Source organism: Electrona antarctica, assembly GCF_951216825.1.
Source record: "Electrona antarctica genome assembly, chromosome: 18".
Taxonomy (NCBI): Eukaryota; Metazoa; Chordata; class Actinopteri; order Myctophiformes; family Myctophidae; genus Electrona; species Electrona antarctica.
In genome coordinates, this window is record NC_136799.1 from 35,519,877 (window position 1) to 35,538,140 (window position 18,264).

General features: G+C 43.6%; 1 protein-coding gene across 4 annotated transcripts in view; it reads left to right on the forward strand.

The window, feature by feature from the left end:
- Positions 1-18,264, forward strand: part of zfyve28 (zinc finger, FYVE domain containing 28) — a 33,378-nt gene that overhangs the window by 9,768 nt on the left and 5,346 nt on the right. For 3 of the 4 annotated variants that reach the window (XR_013792338.1, XM_079528961.1, XM_079528962.1), the window contains exons 2-9: positions 5,996-6,136; positions 11,665-11,802; positions 12,007-12,209; positions 12,332-12,421; positions 15,596-15,685; positions 15,793-15,894; positions 16,080-17,681; positions 17,950-18,045. Coding sequence is in view for 3 of the 4 variants with exons in the window: in XM_079528961.1 (XP_079385087.1) it covers positions 5,996-6,136; positions 11,665-11,802; positions 12,007-12,209; positions 12,332-12,421; positions 15,596-15,685; positions 15,793-15,894; positions 16,080-17,681; positions 17,950-18,045 (2,462 nt within the window). In the remaining variant the exon portion in view is untranslated. The remainder of the gene's footprint in view (positions 1-5,995; positions 6,137-11,664; positions 11,803-12,006; positions 12,210-12,331; positions 12,422-15,595; positions 15,686-15,792; positions 15,895-16,079; positions 17,682-17,949; positions 18,046-18,264) is intronic. The other variant, XM_079528963.1, reaches the window with a different exon arrangement.

Below are 18,264 nucleotides of genomic sequence, written 5' to 3' on the forward strand. Positions count from 1 at the left end.
TTGCTCGAAGGCACTTCAGCGGTTTTGGGTGAGTGATGACCAATCACTTCCCGACCCAGATTTTTCCTGCCCGGCCGTCCGGGGAATCGAACCGGCAACCTTTCGGCAACAAGGGCGCTCCTCTAACCCATAGGCCACTGCTGCCCATTGCTCGTTGCACAGTTGTACAATTTGTAGATGCATTGTTTACACTGTGTGTTAGCACGTGCTAATTTTCACCACCTATCCACAGGAGACCTTTCTAAAAATACAGTAACACTTTGGGATTGTACTGAGAGATAGGATCTCATACTCGTGTCAGAAATGGCACGAAACCTTCAGCAAGAGCGACCGTGTTCCTGTCGTGAGGCGAGGGTTTAGAGAGGTTTCCACATGGGGAGGAGGAGGGGATAGGCGTTTGCCTTCTGAAACACTCAGGGATCTGTTTGCTTTGAAGGTGTGCCATATGGGACCTCGGTTCTTGACTTGATAAACCACTGTTTAAAGTTCTGACCGCTAACTTCAACGTCAAACAATACGTTGACCACCGTTGCGTTGCCATATGCAGAACATTGCCTACAAGTACAAATTACAATTGACTTCTTACACGGTAAAATCCTGAGTGTGAATGTATCCATGTGTAACTCAGAGTGTGTACATGAGGGTCAATTTGGTAACATTTCTACACAGTGTCGGGGTGAAATGAACACTTTACATTGTACCCGTGATGCAATGCTGCTGGAATGTTCCCTCCAGTGTGTGTGGAATGCATCAAAGGGAGGCCATAGGGCGGCAGCAATATCAATGACTCCCCTTTCTTTCTCCCATTGGAGCTGGCCTATATTCTGCAGAAACCTAACAAGGAATGCCACCACACACTGCACAGTACGGTTCCATTTTAGTACTTTCAGAGTTAAATGAAGAAGTATCTTATAGGCGCTAGGTCTGGACAGTTTACTTTTATAGCTTTTGTAGTGTGTGTGTGTGTGTGTGTGTGTGTGTGTGTGTGTGTGTGTGTGTGTGTGTGTGTGTGTGTGTGTGTGTCACACATGCTGTGAGCCACCAGACCACCTCAGTTTCCTTTTTGCCGAAGACATGATGTCACAGACTCACAGTCGACGTAAGTGATAAGAACTGGAATGTACAGAAGGCACAATCTGATAAAACAATCAATTTGAATTTAATATGATGTGTCACAGTAGAGAGATAAACTGTCATATAGGTTTTGGCAGGTTCTGTTTTAAAGGCGAGAGAAACAATTGATCTTCTAGTCTAGTTGAAGAACGAACCATAACGTTTTCATTGTAACTATCTCTTTGCTAAGGAATTGACGGCACCCTTATGAGTAACAGTGGAGTCCTCTGTTGTCCTTGAGGGGCCCTTTATTCTGCCCCTTCACATAATTCATATTGACCGTAGTTATAAACTTGTATCCACTCGCGTCTCGCACATAATTGTGTATTGTTAAATTGAATGATCTTACTGATTGAATTAGACCTGAATTAGTTGGTGGTCTATTGGTGCATGGAAAACCTGTCGATAAAAGTGAAGACAAATTCTCTTGTAAAGAGTAGATTTGAGACAGGATTTCTTAAAGAGGTGTACTCGTATTTGTTGAGTCATCTACATTACATAGTACATAGCTTGTTTTAAAATCTGATGTGAGAGTAATGTTAGCCTAGTTATATTTTAAGTGCATTGCTTTATATATATATTACTATACTTTATTATTTTTTATATGATTGATTACATTGCCTAAAATATTTATTTGCCATATTATTATATTTGTCTTATTGTACTAATTGATATCTAACTTTTATTTTATACCTTGTGAGACTACATACACTAAAATTACTGGTGGGTGTGGTGTTACATTACATGGACCAAAGAATATCAACAGATAATTCTGGCTATATTTAGCTCCTTGTTATTGGTTCAAGTATACCTCAACAAAAACTTTGGGCTTCACTTAATTCCCGTTCACCAACAGAGGTCTTCACAGAGGACTACCATTGATGCTGTCATAGACCTATACAGAATCCCCAAATTAAAGTTTGTGCTAGTTCTCCATATTGTAGTCGGCAAATCTCCTCTTTGTTTTTGTTTTTTCTTGTCCTTTTTGTCTCATTACCAAAGCAGCTGGGCGCAGCATTTTGTATTCCCATCCTTCACAGGTGATTTATATATAGAGATGGAGGGAACGTGTATGTGACCTTGTTGAGGAACAACAATTGAGATCAGTGTGAAACACTCACAGTATCTTTGCGTACTGTACAGTAGCTAATGCTACTACCGCCGTTGCATTTGTGTTCATGTTTCTTAGCGATGCTGTTTGGGGGCGGGGCCTCCTCGGTCTTACCCTCCTCCAAATGTATTTCAAACATTATAGTGTTGTTTATCCAAAATGCCATAATCGATTGATCTTTTACACGAAGAACGTGACGCATAGTTATAGCAGCACACAGGTTTGACATCTCTCACTCTTGTGCTCTGGGGCCTCGGCCCCCCTGCATTAATTTGCCTCTCTCTCTCTCTCGCTCTCGCTCTCGCTCTCTCTCTCCAAACTAGCAAAACTATCAAAAAAAGAAGAAAGACAAACCAGTTTTTGTCATTTGTATGACTGTAAAAGACAGAAGCTCAGTGGATTTGAGTTAAACAGGGTCATAACGGAATGACCTAGCTTGTGTGTGTGTGTGTGTGTGTGTGTGTGTGTGTGTGTGTGTGTGTGTGTGTGTGTGTGTGTGTGTGTGTGTGTGTGTGTGTGTGTGTGTGTGTGTGTGTGTGTGTGTGTGTGTGTGTGTGTGTGTGTGTGTGTGTGTGTGTGTGTGTGTGTGTGTGTGTGTGTGTGTCCCTACGTGTATACTTACCACAAATGTGTGTGAAAACAGGTAAATTATGAGGTGTGCACACGCCCTCTCCATCTGAGTGTGTTTGAGCAGACATTGACGTTTGCCTTGTGGGACGTATGATAACATTAAGACCGTAAACTCCCAGGGACACCACCTCTGTGTAATCCTCAGTGTTGGTGTAACCTCAAAGACTGTACAAATGGAATGGACCCACCGTAACTTGGATTTTACGGTGTACCTGTTTCAAAGATGAAAGGTGTACACTGTACATGGACCTTCAGCGCCTCTTAAAAAATTTTAATTCCACGAAACAAGGAGGCCTAGAATTGTTCAATGTAAACAATAAACATATTTTGGAATCCAACACTTAAAATCAGCAACTCAGTGTGTTTGCACGCATTAATGAGTGTTTGTTTCATCATTCAACCACTTTGTTGTCAATGTGGTGTCCATATGTAGCCTTTATAAATAACGTTAAGGATACGGCTTGGATACGAAACCTGCTCTGATTAGGATGGGTGGGTGGGGTAAATAAGGTTTTCAATGTAATGAGTCACGGGATGCAGGGATGGTCTTTTAGATGAGTCCCAGGGACATTTTATGAGTCCCACTTCAACGACGTTAGGAGTCATATTTTTACAAATTGCAGCATTTAACTCCCATTTCATTTTATATGGTTATAATGTGGTTATATTCATGTAGAATACAGAAAAAGAATGATTATTATAACTAAAGCTCGCAAAATAAACTAGAATAAAATAAAAAACAGTACAGTAGTGCATCCCGTGGATACAAAGGTCGTTGTTTTATTGCGTCCCTTAACTATAAACTGCGTTTTGGGATGCAAAATGCACCTTATTTGTGTGTGTGTGTGTGTGTGTGTGTGTGTGTGTGTGTGTGTGTGTGTGTGTGTGTGTGTGTGTGTGTGTGTGTGTGTGTGTGTGTGTGTGTGTGTGTGTGTGTGTGTGTGTGTGTGTGTGTGTGTGTGTGTGTGTGTGTGTGTGTGTGTGTGTGTGTGTGTGTGTGTGTGTGAGTGATGGGGCGTTGCAGAGATGTGCATTTTTGTTACTGTCAGAAAAAAGTGTTGTGATTGGTCGGGAAAAAAAGTTAAGTTGTGACCAGGCTTTTCTCCTCGCAGATGTGTAAGGCTGGCACCGAGGCTAGCTAACTTACAGATGTGTAAGGCTGGCACAGAGGCTAGCTAACTTACAGATGTGTAAGGCTGGCACCGAGGCTAGCTAACTTCAGGGAAAAGGTCTTCTACTGAGACGTGGTTTGTTCAGTATCTCTGTTCAGTTTGAGTCCACCAAGCAGTTCCAGAAGACACACGGCAAATAACATTGTTTAGCGCCGTGGTCTGTGTCAGTGTGCGTCATCACACTGTCCTTGGTGAGGCTGAGCTCCTGTGGTACCTGCCCGCTGTGTGATGATGAGACACGTCAGCATGTGGTCGCCTTTTATGAAAACCCTTAACATTTCCATCATCGTGTGTGTGTGTGTGTGTGTGTGTGTGTGTGTGTGTGTGTGCGCGTGCGCGTGTGTGCGTGCGTGCGTGTGTGCGTGCGTGCACCAAGTGTATCTCTGTATGTACGTACGTCTGTAATCCACTAACTCTGAAACCGTTCGCTCCACCGACTTCAAATTTGACACACACGTACCACACCACCACAGGGAGTGCAGTGCCCGGTGTCCAGTCTGTCGGATCGCCGGTTGTCCAGCACAAACGCCTCTGCCCAGGCTCCGGACGGGGCCAGATAATGAATTGTGTGATATGACACAAATCCTTTACCAGGGCCAGCCTCTCTAATTATTACACCTGCTGTTCCAGGGAGCTTTCACACGATATTAACCATCTGTCAACTCCTCGTCAGAATCGCCAATCCCCCCCACCCCAAGCTATCGGCCGATACCGATACAGCGCCTGATACAATCTCTCTATTTTGACTGATATCAGGCAGGCAGCATACTTTATTATTTTTCATTACTTATTGTATGTAGTCTGGAATGTTAGAAAATGCTTGATCAAGTGATATTACTCAAACAGGAAATAACATATACTTCCCCATAATAATAATAACAAAAAACAACCCCTTTAACACGTTAAACGCCCGGGGGTATTAAAGGACCACTTCACCACTTTTCAACCTATCTTCATATAATAGGTCCTCACTAATAATCATGATAAAATGGCACGATTTTTTTCTACTCAGTCTGTGTCTCATAGGAGGGCTGTGGGCAGTTTAGAAACCGTCTTCCAGTGACATCATCATTAGGCAGATTCTTTTTTAAACAAGATTTTTTTGCAAAAATGTTTAGATTTTCATTATCGTGAGAACGATGGCTTCCATTTTCGCATTGGAACTTTTCAGGACTAGAAAGACTGCAGTTTCTATTAGCTTGTATTCCCCATCGATGATGTCACTGGAAGACGGTTTCTGAACTGCCCACAGCCCTCCTATGAGACACAGACCGAGTAGAAAAGAATTGCGCCATTTTTTTCATGATTATTAGTGAGGACCTATTATATGAAGATAGGTTGAAAAGTGGTGAAGTGGTCCTTTAAGGACCATTAAATCAGAGCGCCCAGCGATTTACAGCAACGGAGCACATTTAGCGACGCACCCAGGCGCTATCCCGGATATAGCTGAAGTAGCTTGATGTAGCCAAAACACTCCAGAGGCGATTGACAACAACGGGAGGTATGATTAATTCTAACGGGACCGCATTATATTTGCTTAGAATTGGACGGAATGATTTAGATCAAGAGTTATTCACGTTTTAAGATTTTCGAGATGGGGGGGGGGGGGGGGGGGGCATTTTCGATAATGTCCCAACCGGAAATAACATCAAATGCAACAGACGCTCCCAGCCTGTGGATCGGTTTTGATATCAATACATCTCTGTTCTTTATTTTATCTCCGTCCTGGGCGACGAGCGTTACTAATTGATAGGACGGAGAACTCCGTTCTTACTGCAGCTCGGGGTTTAATAACCAATGGGTTAAACTTCCCCTGCCGCGCCTTTCCTTCATACTCCGTTGAAGGAAGAATAACACTCCCATTAAACATGTATGTAGTGTATAGATTTATGCTCCCCGTGCGTTTTGTGTGCACTGTTTTCCATGACCTGACCTCTTCCTCCACATCTCTGCCTCTCTCTCTGTGCAGAGGACGGACCCTCAGCTCTTGGCCCAGTTCTACTACGCTGATGAAGAGCTGAACCAGGTGGCCACCGAGCTGGACAGTTTGGACGGCAGGAAGGACCCTCAGAGATGCACCCTGCTGGTCAACCAGTTCCGCTCGTGTCAGGTCCGTTTACACTCCCAACGTCACATGTGCCTTTTTTTTTTTTTTTTGCAATATTCAGCTATTGGTGTAGATTTTCGTCTTACACAAACATTAAATTCCCATTGACAATGAATGGAGAATTTTACATCATACTGTATGTGTCTGAGCAAATCGGCTATTTTCGTCTTACACAAACATTAAATTCCCATTGAGACAATGAATGGAGAATTTTACGTATAGTGTCTGAGCTAATCGGCTTAGTGTCTATTTTTGTCAAACATTACATTCCCATTGACAATGAATGAGCAAATAGGCATAGTGTCTATTTTACGTCATGATGATTTACGGTGATAAGAGCGCCCCTCACTTCACACGTGTGTGATTTGTTTTGTTTTTGTGTGGCTCTTCAGGAGGCTAGTCGTTAACTTCAAGAGAATTCCAGATTTACTGTATTCTTACCGTAATCAGATGTTATATCCAATAACGAGGGGTACACGTGAAATAACCTAGTATTAGGCTAAATAGCTTATTTAGATCGCTCAATGTTTTAAAAAAAGAATCTACAGATCTGTCTTTCATAATGACCAAAGACGTGTAGATCTGTTTTGTCCCAGTTCTGTAACAAGGCAAGAGACCCAGCGCGCATGCTATGAGCTGCGGTCCTCTCTGTATGTTTTTCTCGCCTCTACCACTCATTATTGGATATAATAATCTCAGATTAAGGTAAGAAAATGTGTTTTATTTGGAGCTAAATTTAAAAACCGTATTCAAACCATCACATGTTTTATACTTGTTGACATTTGTAAGTGACGTCAATGCAGTTCTAACCCATTCTTCTAATGTTCTATTTTATTATTGGATTGGTGAGTTTATGCCTCTTAACCCTTATTAAATACAGAACTAGTTATTTGTGCCAAGTAATAGTTCCTATAACTGGAGCAGTTGAGTTGTGATTATCCACTGGCTTTGAATTTATGAAATTGGGTGAAGAGTTCATATGGTTGTTGTTTTGAAGTCATGCCTGTAACCACCTCATTAAACCTTGATTTGACCTGGAAGCTTAGCAGCAAGTATTTAGATATATGAGTGACATGGCAACTGCCTTACTATTACTAAACATTGATATATGTGCGGGGTGGAGTGACATGGCAACTGCCTTACTATTACTAAACATTGATTGGCCAAGCTGTTTCATCAAGCAGTTTCCCTGATAAGTGAGATAAGAGGGGCTTTGTTTGGAAGCTGTAGTGAACAACACTTGTCTTGCGTTGATAACTCGGCCAGTGTGTTATGTAGGTTACAAGCAAATCGTTCCAAGTAACTGTAGTACAGGACTACTGTACACGTACAGTGACTATATACAGGTAACTGGATATTTCAGAAATGAAAAATACCCGGTGCTTGTAAACCTCAGTCAATATTAATTGTTTGTTGTCTGAGATAGAAAACCTCTAGCCCCTCCTATATTCAGCAGCTATTGGTGACCTTTTTGCCTCCCTGTTGTTATTTGGAGCTCTTGTGTTTAGAGCCAAACCGATATAAATTCAGCTATAGTGTAGATTCTCGTCTTACACAAAAATTAAATTCCCATTGACAATGAATGGAGAATTTACGTCATATGTGGACAAGCAAATCGGCTATTTTTGTCCTACACAAAGATTGATTAAATTCCTATTCACAATTAGAATTTACGTGATATGTGGATGAGCATGGGGGATGGTGAGTGAATGATGCTCACACTGTGGGTGGTCGTGGAGGGGGGCGGGCAGGGAGGTTCACACAAGTCAATTAAAAAGGTCATCACTTGGACCCTTACTGTTTTCTAGTTCTCTCTCTCTCCTCTTCCTCCCTAAGCATCCCTTGTCTCTTCTACTCTGTCAATGTTGTGCTCCCTTTCTCTCTCCCCAAACAACCCTTTCTCTCTGCTTACTTTCCTTTGTTCACTTCATTATCACCCCAAATGACCATACCGCGAAGTGCTGCATGTTAGTTTTGCCGTTATGTCGTGCTCTGCAAACTCTGGGCTTTTTTCGCTGACTGCGAAGGTTTTTCCAGCAATTTGTGAATCAACAATCCAGCTCAGGCTCCGTCCGTATCTCACCCTCTTGGTCCAGAAAATTAACAGTGCGGAGGTGGTGGGTTGCACCATCTCCTGTTCCCACAGCATATATTTTTTAGTCCCTCCTATATACAGGTTTAATGTTTGTTAAAAACGCCATTGACAATGAAGGGAAAATTTACGTCATCTTGTCCCTAACACAAACATTAAATGCCATTAACAATAAAGAGAATTTGAGAGTTTGTTTTGACACCGTTTGTTTTACATCACCATTACATCACCTAATCATAGCAACATGAGTTAGACTTTAATATATTAGCGCCCCTCACTTCACACAGGTGTGATTTTCTTTCCTGGCCTGGTAGGATTTATGTAAACTCCAGACAATACATTCTTCTACGTCTTAGCAAATAAAACCACCGGTGCCTAAGACGTGTATATACGTCTTAAAGGAGCATTCAGTGATTTGGGTGATTTGGAAAACCACCCAGTCCGCCCCGGTAACAAAATGTGCACATGCACGCTCTACAGTGGGGGGAAGTGCAACAGGCCAACAGCATGTGCACCAAGGCCCGCCCCCACTCGATCATGATTGGAGGAAGGCCCCTCTCATCCTGATTGGATGAAGGTTTTGCCACCCGCCACCAAAACTGAAACTAGGGTTTTTTGACCCCAGGGGCTCACTGGGGACAGGGAGGAACTCCTTATATGGTCAGCACACTCTATAGTAGGGAGGTTTATCCAGAAAAAAAGAAAAAATAAGTGATATTTGAATTAAGTCAAATCACTGAATATACCTTTAAGGCGTTTATATTGATTCAGAATGGTTTTGCTAATATCCATTTTCTAATAGCAGCCCGGCCGGTTGCTAGGAAACGCTTGCTTCGGATTTCCTTTCTGAATTTCCCCGCCGCCCACTTCCTGTAGTAACGCGATCTTTAAACCCTTTTTTCTCTGAATATACGCTGCATCTGCTGTGTTTGAACAGCACGCAGACGTTCTAGGCTCATTCTTTGCTGCCTCGCGTTTACAATATTAACGCTTCTGAAGAGAAATAAAGGTCATTAGACTGATTTAGCACTGGGTGATTTTGCTTCCTGATTTTTGGGGAACGGAAAGTGAAAGTGCTCCAAAATAAAAGCTCTGTGCATCCGGCCGGCACTCAAGCGACTAGCGCTGGAGGACTTTAGTGGCAAACAATCGGCGAACCAATGCGCTTGTAAACTCTGAGCTGATTTTTTTCAGTCTTGAGTCTCTTTCAGCGGCCTGCATCCTGAGGTCTTGGAACACAATGTGAGCAGCATGCTACCTGCATGCTTCAGTGATGCCCCATAACCCCCAAGGTCCCCAAGAATAGAACACAAGTGCTCTCACGCCAAAGCTGTCCACTTGAACCTGCCACTGGTGCTATCAGCTCCTATTCACGGAGCTCTGTGGGTTGCACTGGCAAGCTGTTCACATTATGTTGGCATGGCTGCTTCCACAGTATGGCCTGCTGTATATGTGCACACATTGTGTGCACATATACAGTACAGTTGGAGGCCATCGATATTGTCCTTTTCTTTTTGCTGAGGTTTGCGTGATCTGCGCAAAAGGACAGTTAACCCATTTTGGGCGGGAACCCCTTTTGGTGTTTTAAACATTATGTTATAATTTAGCTATTGAAAAATAGCAGATCTACAAGCTCATAGCGCGCCACCGAGTGGCGCGCTACGAGCTTGTAGGTCTGCTATTTTTGAAAAATCGTGAAAATAGAAATAGAAAACTGGAGGATTTAGAAGGATTTTTTAAAATTGAGGTCAGGCCTAAATGGGTCAAATGATAAGGGACAATATCGGTGGCACCCAACTGTATACAGTACATATCCACTTGTTTATGGACACAGTATATACTGTACTATGTGTATGCATGTTAGCGATGGAAAATGTATTGACTGAAAGAAGATACCGTAAAGGATACAGTAGTAAAGGATCATAAACCCCAAGTTTGCTTTTAGTGGATGGAGCAGGTGCCATGCCAGACGGTGTCATTATTCCAGGATAACATATCTGTAGAGTGTAACTATAGCCACCTCCAAGCAAAGGCTGATTTATGCATCGGCAACAGAGAGTCGAGGCGTTGCCGAGATGGTGGTCCTGGGGTACTACTCACCGGGCGGAATACGCGCACGGCACACAGCAGCCATAACGGACTCTGTGGTTAAGCTTTCCCTCTCAAAGCCTTTTTAATCTCGCTCCTCTGGACGAGCAAAGAAAGACGCATTGCTGTGCCTGTTGAGATTACAGCGTGCAGTGCAGCCACGGCTGACTGAAAGGCTCACTGAGTCATTGTTATGGCCGTTGTACACGCCAGCGGCACGCAAGCTCTTGATTAGCTCTCACTGTGTGCCACACTATTTTTGCACCCCTGGAATTATGGGCTTTACAATACTTTACTTTACTTTATTTGTTTATTTGGACGGGACAGAGCATATTAATGAACATTACATCAAAATATAGCGTAAATACACTTTTCGAATTTAGCAGCGATGCTAATTTCCATCCGTAGTCCCCACTCCCCAGACATTTAACACTAAACAGTAAACGGTATTGACATAACAAGACATGAGAAGATAGCATACAAATCCATAGTACATTTCAAACACAGTAAAAAGAGAAAATAACAAATTGAGAAGAATAATAAAAACTATTACTAGGGTAGGCCTACTCTATTGTGGACTGAGAGTCATACGTGATCACAAGGCTGGTTGTTTTTAACCACTGTTTCAATAATTGTCCTTTAAAAGCTGTGAAAGTGGGGATCTCCCTCAGTGTGGCAGGGAGCTCATTCCAGTATTGACAACCTTTGATGGAAAGAACATTTTGACTGAAGGTAGACTTTCTGCCATAGACCTCACAGTCACCCCTAGATGCAGACCTGGTATCATAACCGCTGTCATTTTACCTGTGTATAAACTCCTTGAGAGGAGGAGGAGCCAAATCATTTATACATTTATAGACAAAACAGGCACTTTTGACATTTATAAAATGGTCAAAGTTCAAAAGATTATATTTTTCCAAAATGGTGCAATGATAGTATGAGTTATTTTTTTTAATCAAATACTTTAATGGCTCTCTTGAAAAGTTGTTCTATTGGTTTGATGACTGTTGTACCAGCAAATGACCAGTTTGTGTGATAAGATCATACAATGAAGGTATGTCTTTGTAGCTTCTGTTATTTAATAAGGTCGACTTTGACTGAGAAAAGTATTGCGAGTCTTTCAAGCTTGTGCTTTTCTTTCATTGTTTTCAGTCCATTCGCAATCTATTCCACCGCTTAACTGAGAGTAAAAAGGTGAACCTAGAACAGTGGGGCCAGAGTGAAGGCTGAGAATCTTGTTTTTTCAGGATCAGCCTTGTGTGTCCCCAGCTCATCCCTGTTCAGCTAGTTTTTTCAATTTTGTTCACTGTCAGTCTGTGTGTGTGTGTGTCTCTCTCTCTCATGTCTGCAGGACAATGTGCTGAATATTATCAATCAGATCATGGATGAATGTATCCCTGGCAACCGCGCTAACAGAGACTTCTGCGTAAAGTTCCCAGAGGAGATTCGTCATGACAACCTGGCAGGGCAGTTGTGGTTTGGAGCCGAGGTACTGAATTCCCCCAGTATCAGCCTGTGGAAAAACAACCTTGCACAAGTTCTACCTATCATGCCCAATCGCTTACATGTACTGTACATTGCACACATGCACATACTTGCATACTCTGTCTCATTATTTTGTCTCAAGTCAATGACCCTGCCAAAATGAATCACTTTGTCAAACGAAACCACGTATTGTTTTGTTTGTGTGTAGTGCTTGGCCGCTGGGTCTATCATCATGAACAGGGAGATAGAGAGCATGGCCATGAGACCTCTGGCTAAGGACCTAACACGTAGCCTGGAGGAGGTACGCACCATCACCAGGGACCAGGCCCTCCGAGACCTCAACTTCTACACAGACCGCATGAAGGACGCGCTGTGCCATTTCGACAGCCTTTTTGCTGAGTTTGAGCTCAGGTACGAGAGGCTCCTTAGCATCAATCTCCATTATCATTGTTTGTTTCATTTGGTGTTGATATACACTGTAACATTCTGCGTCCATCCCTCCCTCTATCCTTTCTTCTGTCCTCCTCTGCCAGCTATGTGTCAGCCATGGTGCCTGTGAAGTCTCCCAAAGAATACTATGTCCAGCAAGAAGTGATTGTGCTCTTCTGTGAGACTGTGGAAAGGTGAGTTCACCCATAGCCTCTTTGGGAGGTAGACACTTATCGTATCATTTTTATCCCACGATTTTGTAACCCATTTTTCACCCCTGTGTCAATTATCTAATGTGATCCTGGGCTCTGCACACCCTCCGCCAGCCTAGTCCCCATATATGGGGGACATGGGGAGAGCAACGGACTTGAACTCATGCTTCCTTCATGCCTGAGTGGAAAACCACTTTTAACATGGCTTCCCTATTTTAGGCATATCATTATTGGCAAAGTATTTGAGAAATACTGAAAATAGCTAATCTACAAGCTCACAATGCGTCACATCGTCATGCATTGAGAGCTTGTAGATCAGCTAACTGAGACTGATCGCTGGCTTGATTTTGACAACTTGCTCATTCACTTTCATTGGAACATCAAAGATTTTCCACATAATGATTTTTGGAGCCAGAGTTGCAAAATGTCTTCTTAAATACACTCACAAAAGCCTGTAGTATGCACCGGAAAAATGTGCATTATTATTTCAACAAAACAAATATCAGTCCCAACCTCACTTTAATGAGCGGGACGTTGCTCTGCGATTCTGTTGTGTTGAACTCTAACTGACTCACAAATACACATTTAATATAACAAATATTAACGGCTTAAACTGCAGACGTATTTCTAAACATGCTAATGAATATAATGAGTGATTCAGAATCAGGATGCATCGATCATGCCAAAGTAACCATATCAACTCATCAATATCAGTGAGGAGTATAACATTTGTTTCTTTTATACGATTTGTAATTTTATTCACTATACTATGCTGTATAAGTTGCTATACTATATAAATCACTATTTATATAGTATATCATATACATAACGTATAGTATAGCATATGGCAATGAGTACTATCAGAATATTGAACTATTTAACACTTTTTGAATGGTGTAAACCACTCCTACAACTGGCTTTGTTAGTCTGTCTGTCTGTCTGTGCGCAAAAAATGAGCACGGTTGCTATGGTCACCCAGTTCAACTGGAGTCTAGCCCGTCGACAAGTAGTGGATTAAAACCCTTTCGCAGTATTTATTTCAAAAAGTAAAGGTATCGATAGGTAGATACAGTTGATAAACTTAACATAGGCCCCTAACATTTTAACTGAGGCATCAAACAACCGCTTACAAAGCGGTTGTTTGTCAGCCAGTACGATTTGTTTGCCTGGTTTTCCCAATGCAATCTTACGGAAGCAGTACTGCGCATGCCAACGGAGGTTGACTGGACTACATTTTTATTTAAGCCTGATTTTAAGCAGGCTTAACACACACACACACACACCAAAATCTCAGCGCACACCCATAACCATCACCCCAATTGGTTTTAAAAATGCCCCCTCCAACTGCTCTGGGTAGTAGTAGTTGTAATGATATTTAAGGGCGACCATCTCTAAGTCATCTAGAAGTCTCATATAATCCCTTTGGATGGTGGGTGAAGATCCATTGTGAAAACACATGCTAACATAACAGTGATATGTTACCATGCATTCTGAAGTTTATTACACACACAGAGGAATATATACAGTAGGACAGTAGATCTATGACGTCCCTAGTAGATTATGGAAACCATGATCAGAACAGAATGAGCAGGAACACGCTTGCATCTCATATCATATTGTACGTACAGTCAGTCCCTGGCTCTGATACAGTTATAGACAATCAACATGTCATGGTTATCAATATGCTTATGCAGCTAAATCACAACAGTAGTCACTAGTGCAGATTCCACAGCAGCAATGTTTCACCATAGTATTATTATGGTATTCCTATTCTTGATAATATTATAATTATTGTATATGTGTGGTAGATTACTATTGATGGTATGAATGGGAGAGTTATCTAACATGATGGAAGTTAGCAACGGTTGCTAAGCTGGCATTGGACAATAGCTATTGTGGGGTGGGGCTTAGCGATCAGTCTATTGTTTCCCCTACAACCTTCCAACGAGCCAAACCATGGCACAACCAATCCCATGGCCTGTTCCTACAAGCTATGGGATCTCAACTCTATCAAACGTCAACTTCAAACTGAATACTGCAGGATTTATAATTGTATAAAGGGCTTTTCACACTGGGTGCCTGCGTTCTCGCTTGGATCATGTGCATGAGATGAGCAGCAATGCAACAATTTCACGGGATTGTCACTAAGTCTGTCAGATTGCCCGCGCCTCCCTACCTGAATGCTCGCCTGTTATTGAAAATGAATTATAAAAGTACTGCAGTAGGTGTCAGTCGTATTATCACTTTGCAATTATATGATAATGAAATCACACTTGTGTGAAGTGAGGGGTCCTTTTGGGGGCATGCACAAACATGATGTCACAGGGGGGAATACTTAAAGGTATATTCAGTGATTTCACTTAACCCATTTTAGGCGGGAACCCCTTTTTGTAACCCTACCCTTCTGGACCTTTTTTTATTGGGATTCTGTACAGTACGTACATTACAGTATCCAAAAATTACAAAAAATGGATGCTGCTATATAAATCTTAAACTCAGTATTTAGAAGGCCTTTTTCTTTTCTTTTTTTAATCCTCCCTACTATAGAGTGTGCTGACCATATAAGGAGTCCTCCCTGTCCCCAAAAAACCTTAGCTTTTGTTTTTGGCTACTGGGCCCAGCCTTCATCCAATCAGTATGAGAGGGGCCTTCCTCCAATCATGATCGAGTGGGGGCGGGCCTTGTTGCATGTGCTGTTGGCCTGTTTCGTGTCCCCCCCCCCCCCCCCCCCCCCCCCACTGTAGAGCATGTGCATGTTCACATCTTGTTACCAGGGCGGACTGGGGTCTTTTCCCAAATCACTGAATGCTCCTTTAAAGGAAACGTAAAAAGTCCACAGACTTGGCAGCCACATGAATCATGACATCACATGGGTGCATGAATAAGGCAGACATAAAAAGTCCATAGATTTGGCTGCCTCATGACGTCACGGGAGGCACACACAAATCCAACACATGTACATAGTTGTGTAAATGGTTCTCCATAGAGACCCATTCATTCTGTAATATCCGTGTATACGTAAAATATACTTAAGGCTAACTGAGTGCTGGTGATGAGATGTTGGAGTGGATGTTCTACAACAACTACTAGAGTTAATATTAAGAGGAAATGATTTTTCATTGCTTGTATTTTTTTCTTCTTTACTTTTTGTCTCAGAGCTCTGAAGCTGGGCTATCTCACACAAGACATGATCGATGACTATGAACCCGCACTGATGTTTACAATTCCCAGACTAGCCATTGTGGGGTAAGTGTTGCCCCTCCCTTCCATTATTCCATGTACATCTCTTCCTCTCCTTCCCGCCCTTGTCTTACACTCACAGAATTTTAAACATCTTTCTCCTCTCACTTCAGTGGTTTGGTTGTGTTTTCGGAAGGTCCGCTCAATCTCGATCGAAAATCAGAGGACATATCTGAGCTCTTCCGGCCATTCCGCACTTTACTAAAGAAAATCAGGTACTATACCCAAGTAAACAACTGAGGCCAAAACGTGTTTAATCTACTCTTACACATGTTCTTTTAAATACCATACTTGTGTCAGAACTATTCTGTGGCAAAAGGGAACAAAAATCTGAAATGCTCTTAGACCAAAATGTTATACATTTATATTGATGAACTGGTGTTTGGTTTTGTTGTTCCAGAGACCTGCTGCATACGCTGACAGAAGATGAGTTGTCAACACTAGAGAGGAGCCTCTGTATCTCTCAGGATGGGGACTATGAACCTGCCTCAAACACCACACCAGCCCAGGAACCTGCCTCAAACACCACACCAGCACCGGCGCCGGCCCCGGAACCAACACCGGCTGCCAAACGCCCCTCATCCTGCAGCCCCACCAATAGCACTCCCAAGGCGGAGAACCAGGAGGCTCAGGATAACCTGCCTCTGTTCGTTCCTCCCAGCCAGGAGGAGTCGGAGTCGGGAGAGGCTGGAACGGAGTGGGAGGAGGTTGAGACGGAGAGCGGGGAGGAGGAGCCGGAACAGGGCCTTTTGTGTGAGGAGGCAGAGGAGGCAGAGCTTGCCTGCTCCATGCAGTACGATGAGGAGGAACTGGAGCAGCTGAACAGGATGGTGTACCGTGTGGGGGACGAGATGTCCTCCCTGCTGTCGCCACCCAGCCAGGGCCACTCTCCGGGCCACCTCCCCCGTAGAGGGGAGACGGGAGGCTCCAGCAGGGCTTCCAGCACAGAGGCCTCTCCCTGCAGGCTCCTGCGGTGCCGGGGCAGGACTGGACTCTACGTAGAGGAGGAGGATCGGGTCTTCTTCATGGAGGACTTAGATGCAGCAGGAGACAATGCAAGCAGGAACTCAAGAGAGGCCAACAGTTATCGGACATCTCCCTCCAAAGCTTCCGAGCCTGGGCAGCGCAGGCTAGGCCCCCTGCCTCACCCGTCCAGAAACGCCTGGCCGTCTGAGACCCGGTCAGACGGCCCGTGCCCACAGCCGCGTGGCCTGAACCCACAGTGCCCTGGCTCCAAACGCCCCCCTTGTACATCTGCTCCTGGCTCAGAGCCCCTTCCTTACACAAATGGCTGGGAGGTGGGGTTGGAGGGCTCTGCCTCCGAGACTGCGGAAGTCATAGCCCACCGTATGGGTGGGATGAAGCTGTCTGCTACAGTCATCTTCAACCCGCGCTCCCCTAGCCTGACGGAGCTGGCTGTGGACAAGCTGCTGCTGCCAAGGCCCACTTCCTCGGAGACTGAGCCATGCGGTCCCTTGGTAGCCACTCACTGCCTGCTCAACTCCTGTGTGTGCTGTGGCAGTTGCGAGGACAGCCATGATGATAGCATCACCACTGAGAGAACCGGGCTGGGGCTGGGGCTGGGCTTTGCCCTGGGATTGGATAAACACTGTATGGTCCCACCCCCCAGTGCTGTTATTCAGTCATCCGCTTGCCGCCTGCCTCCCCCAAGTCAGGAAATTCTCAGTAAAGGAGACTCCTCCCAAATGAAAGCCAGCTCTTCCCGCAGCTCCTCAGAGCCCCTGCTGGACGAGGAGGTGGGGGCAGAGCTCTGTGAGAAGTGCCTGGGGTTGGCCCCGGGGCCTGGGGGGCCACAGCAGGCTGTGGTGGACAGAAGCCCCAGCGGAGAGGAGGGACCCTCTCCCTGCCACCAGCACCACCTCCTAAGAACTGCAGGGAGGCAGCCGGCAAGTGGAGGCTGGGACAAGGACAGGGAAAGAGACAGGCTAGGAAATATAGATTCAGAACGGCACGCCAAGGAAGATGTCAGAAAGATCTCAAGGTGGGCTGTCATTTCAGAGGGTCCCCTCTCCTTTTGTGTTTGGATGATGGGTCATGAACGTCCTGTTTCCACAAAGCACTCTTTTACCTAACAGTCTTGCATACAAATATCAGTTTTCCGTTTTTGTCCCACCTTATTTCATAATTTATGCATTTGTTTTTCATTTGAACACTTTGCATACCATAATCCATGTTTTTATTTCACCATTGCATATTTGCTTTGCTTGAATTATTATTTAAAGTTTGTATTTATTTTTTGTTTATTCTAGTTTTGGGAACTCGCCACTCAGCTCTGTGTCAAGTAGTGACTGTGAGAGTGTGTCTGTCACCACATGTAGTCTTTCAAGCAGTGCTTACACTCCCAGGTAACCACTCACTCATGGAAATGTTGAATATGAATGTTATTGCTTTACATAGGCATTATATGCCTGGCTTAATACATTATAAATGCCCTCTATAACTATAACTAAAATTAAATTAAAAACACCTGCAATAGCCCTATGGAATGTATGGAATGCATTAAAAACGTATTTAAAATATTGTTTTGATGCTCTAATTAACCTTAGGAAGTATTAAGTTGTTTT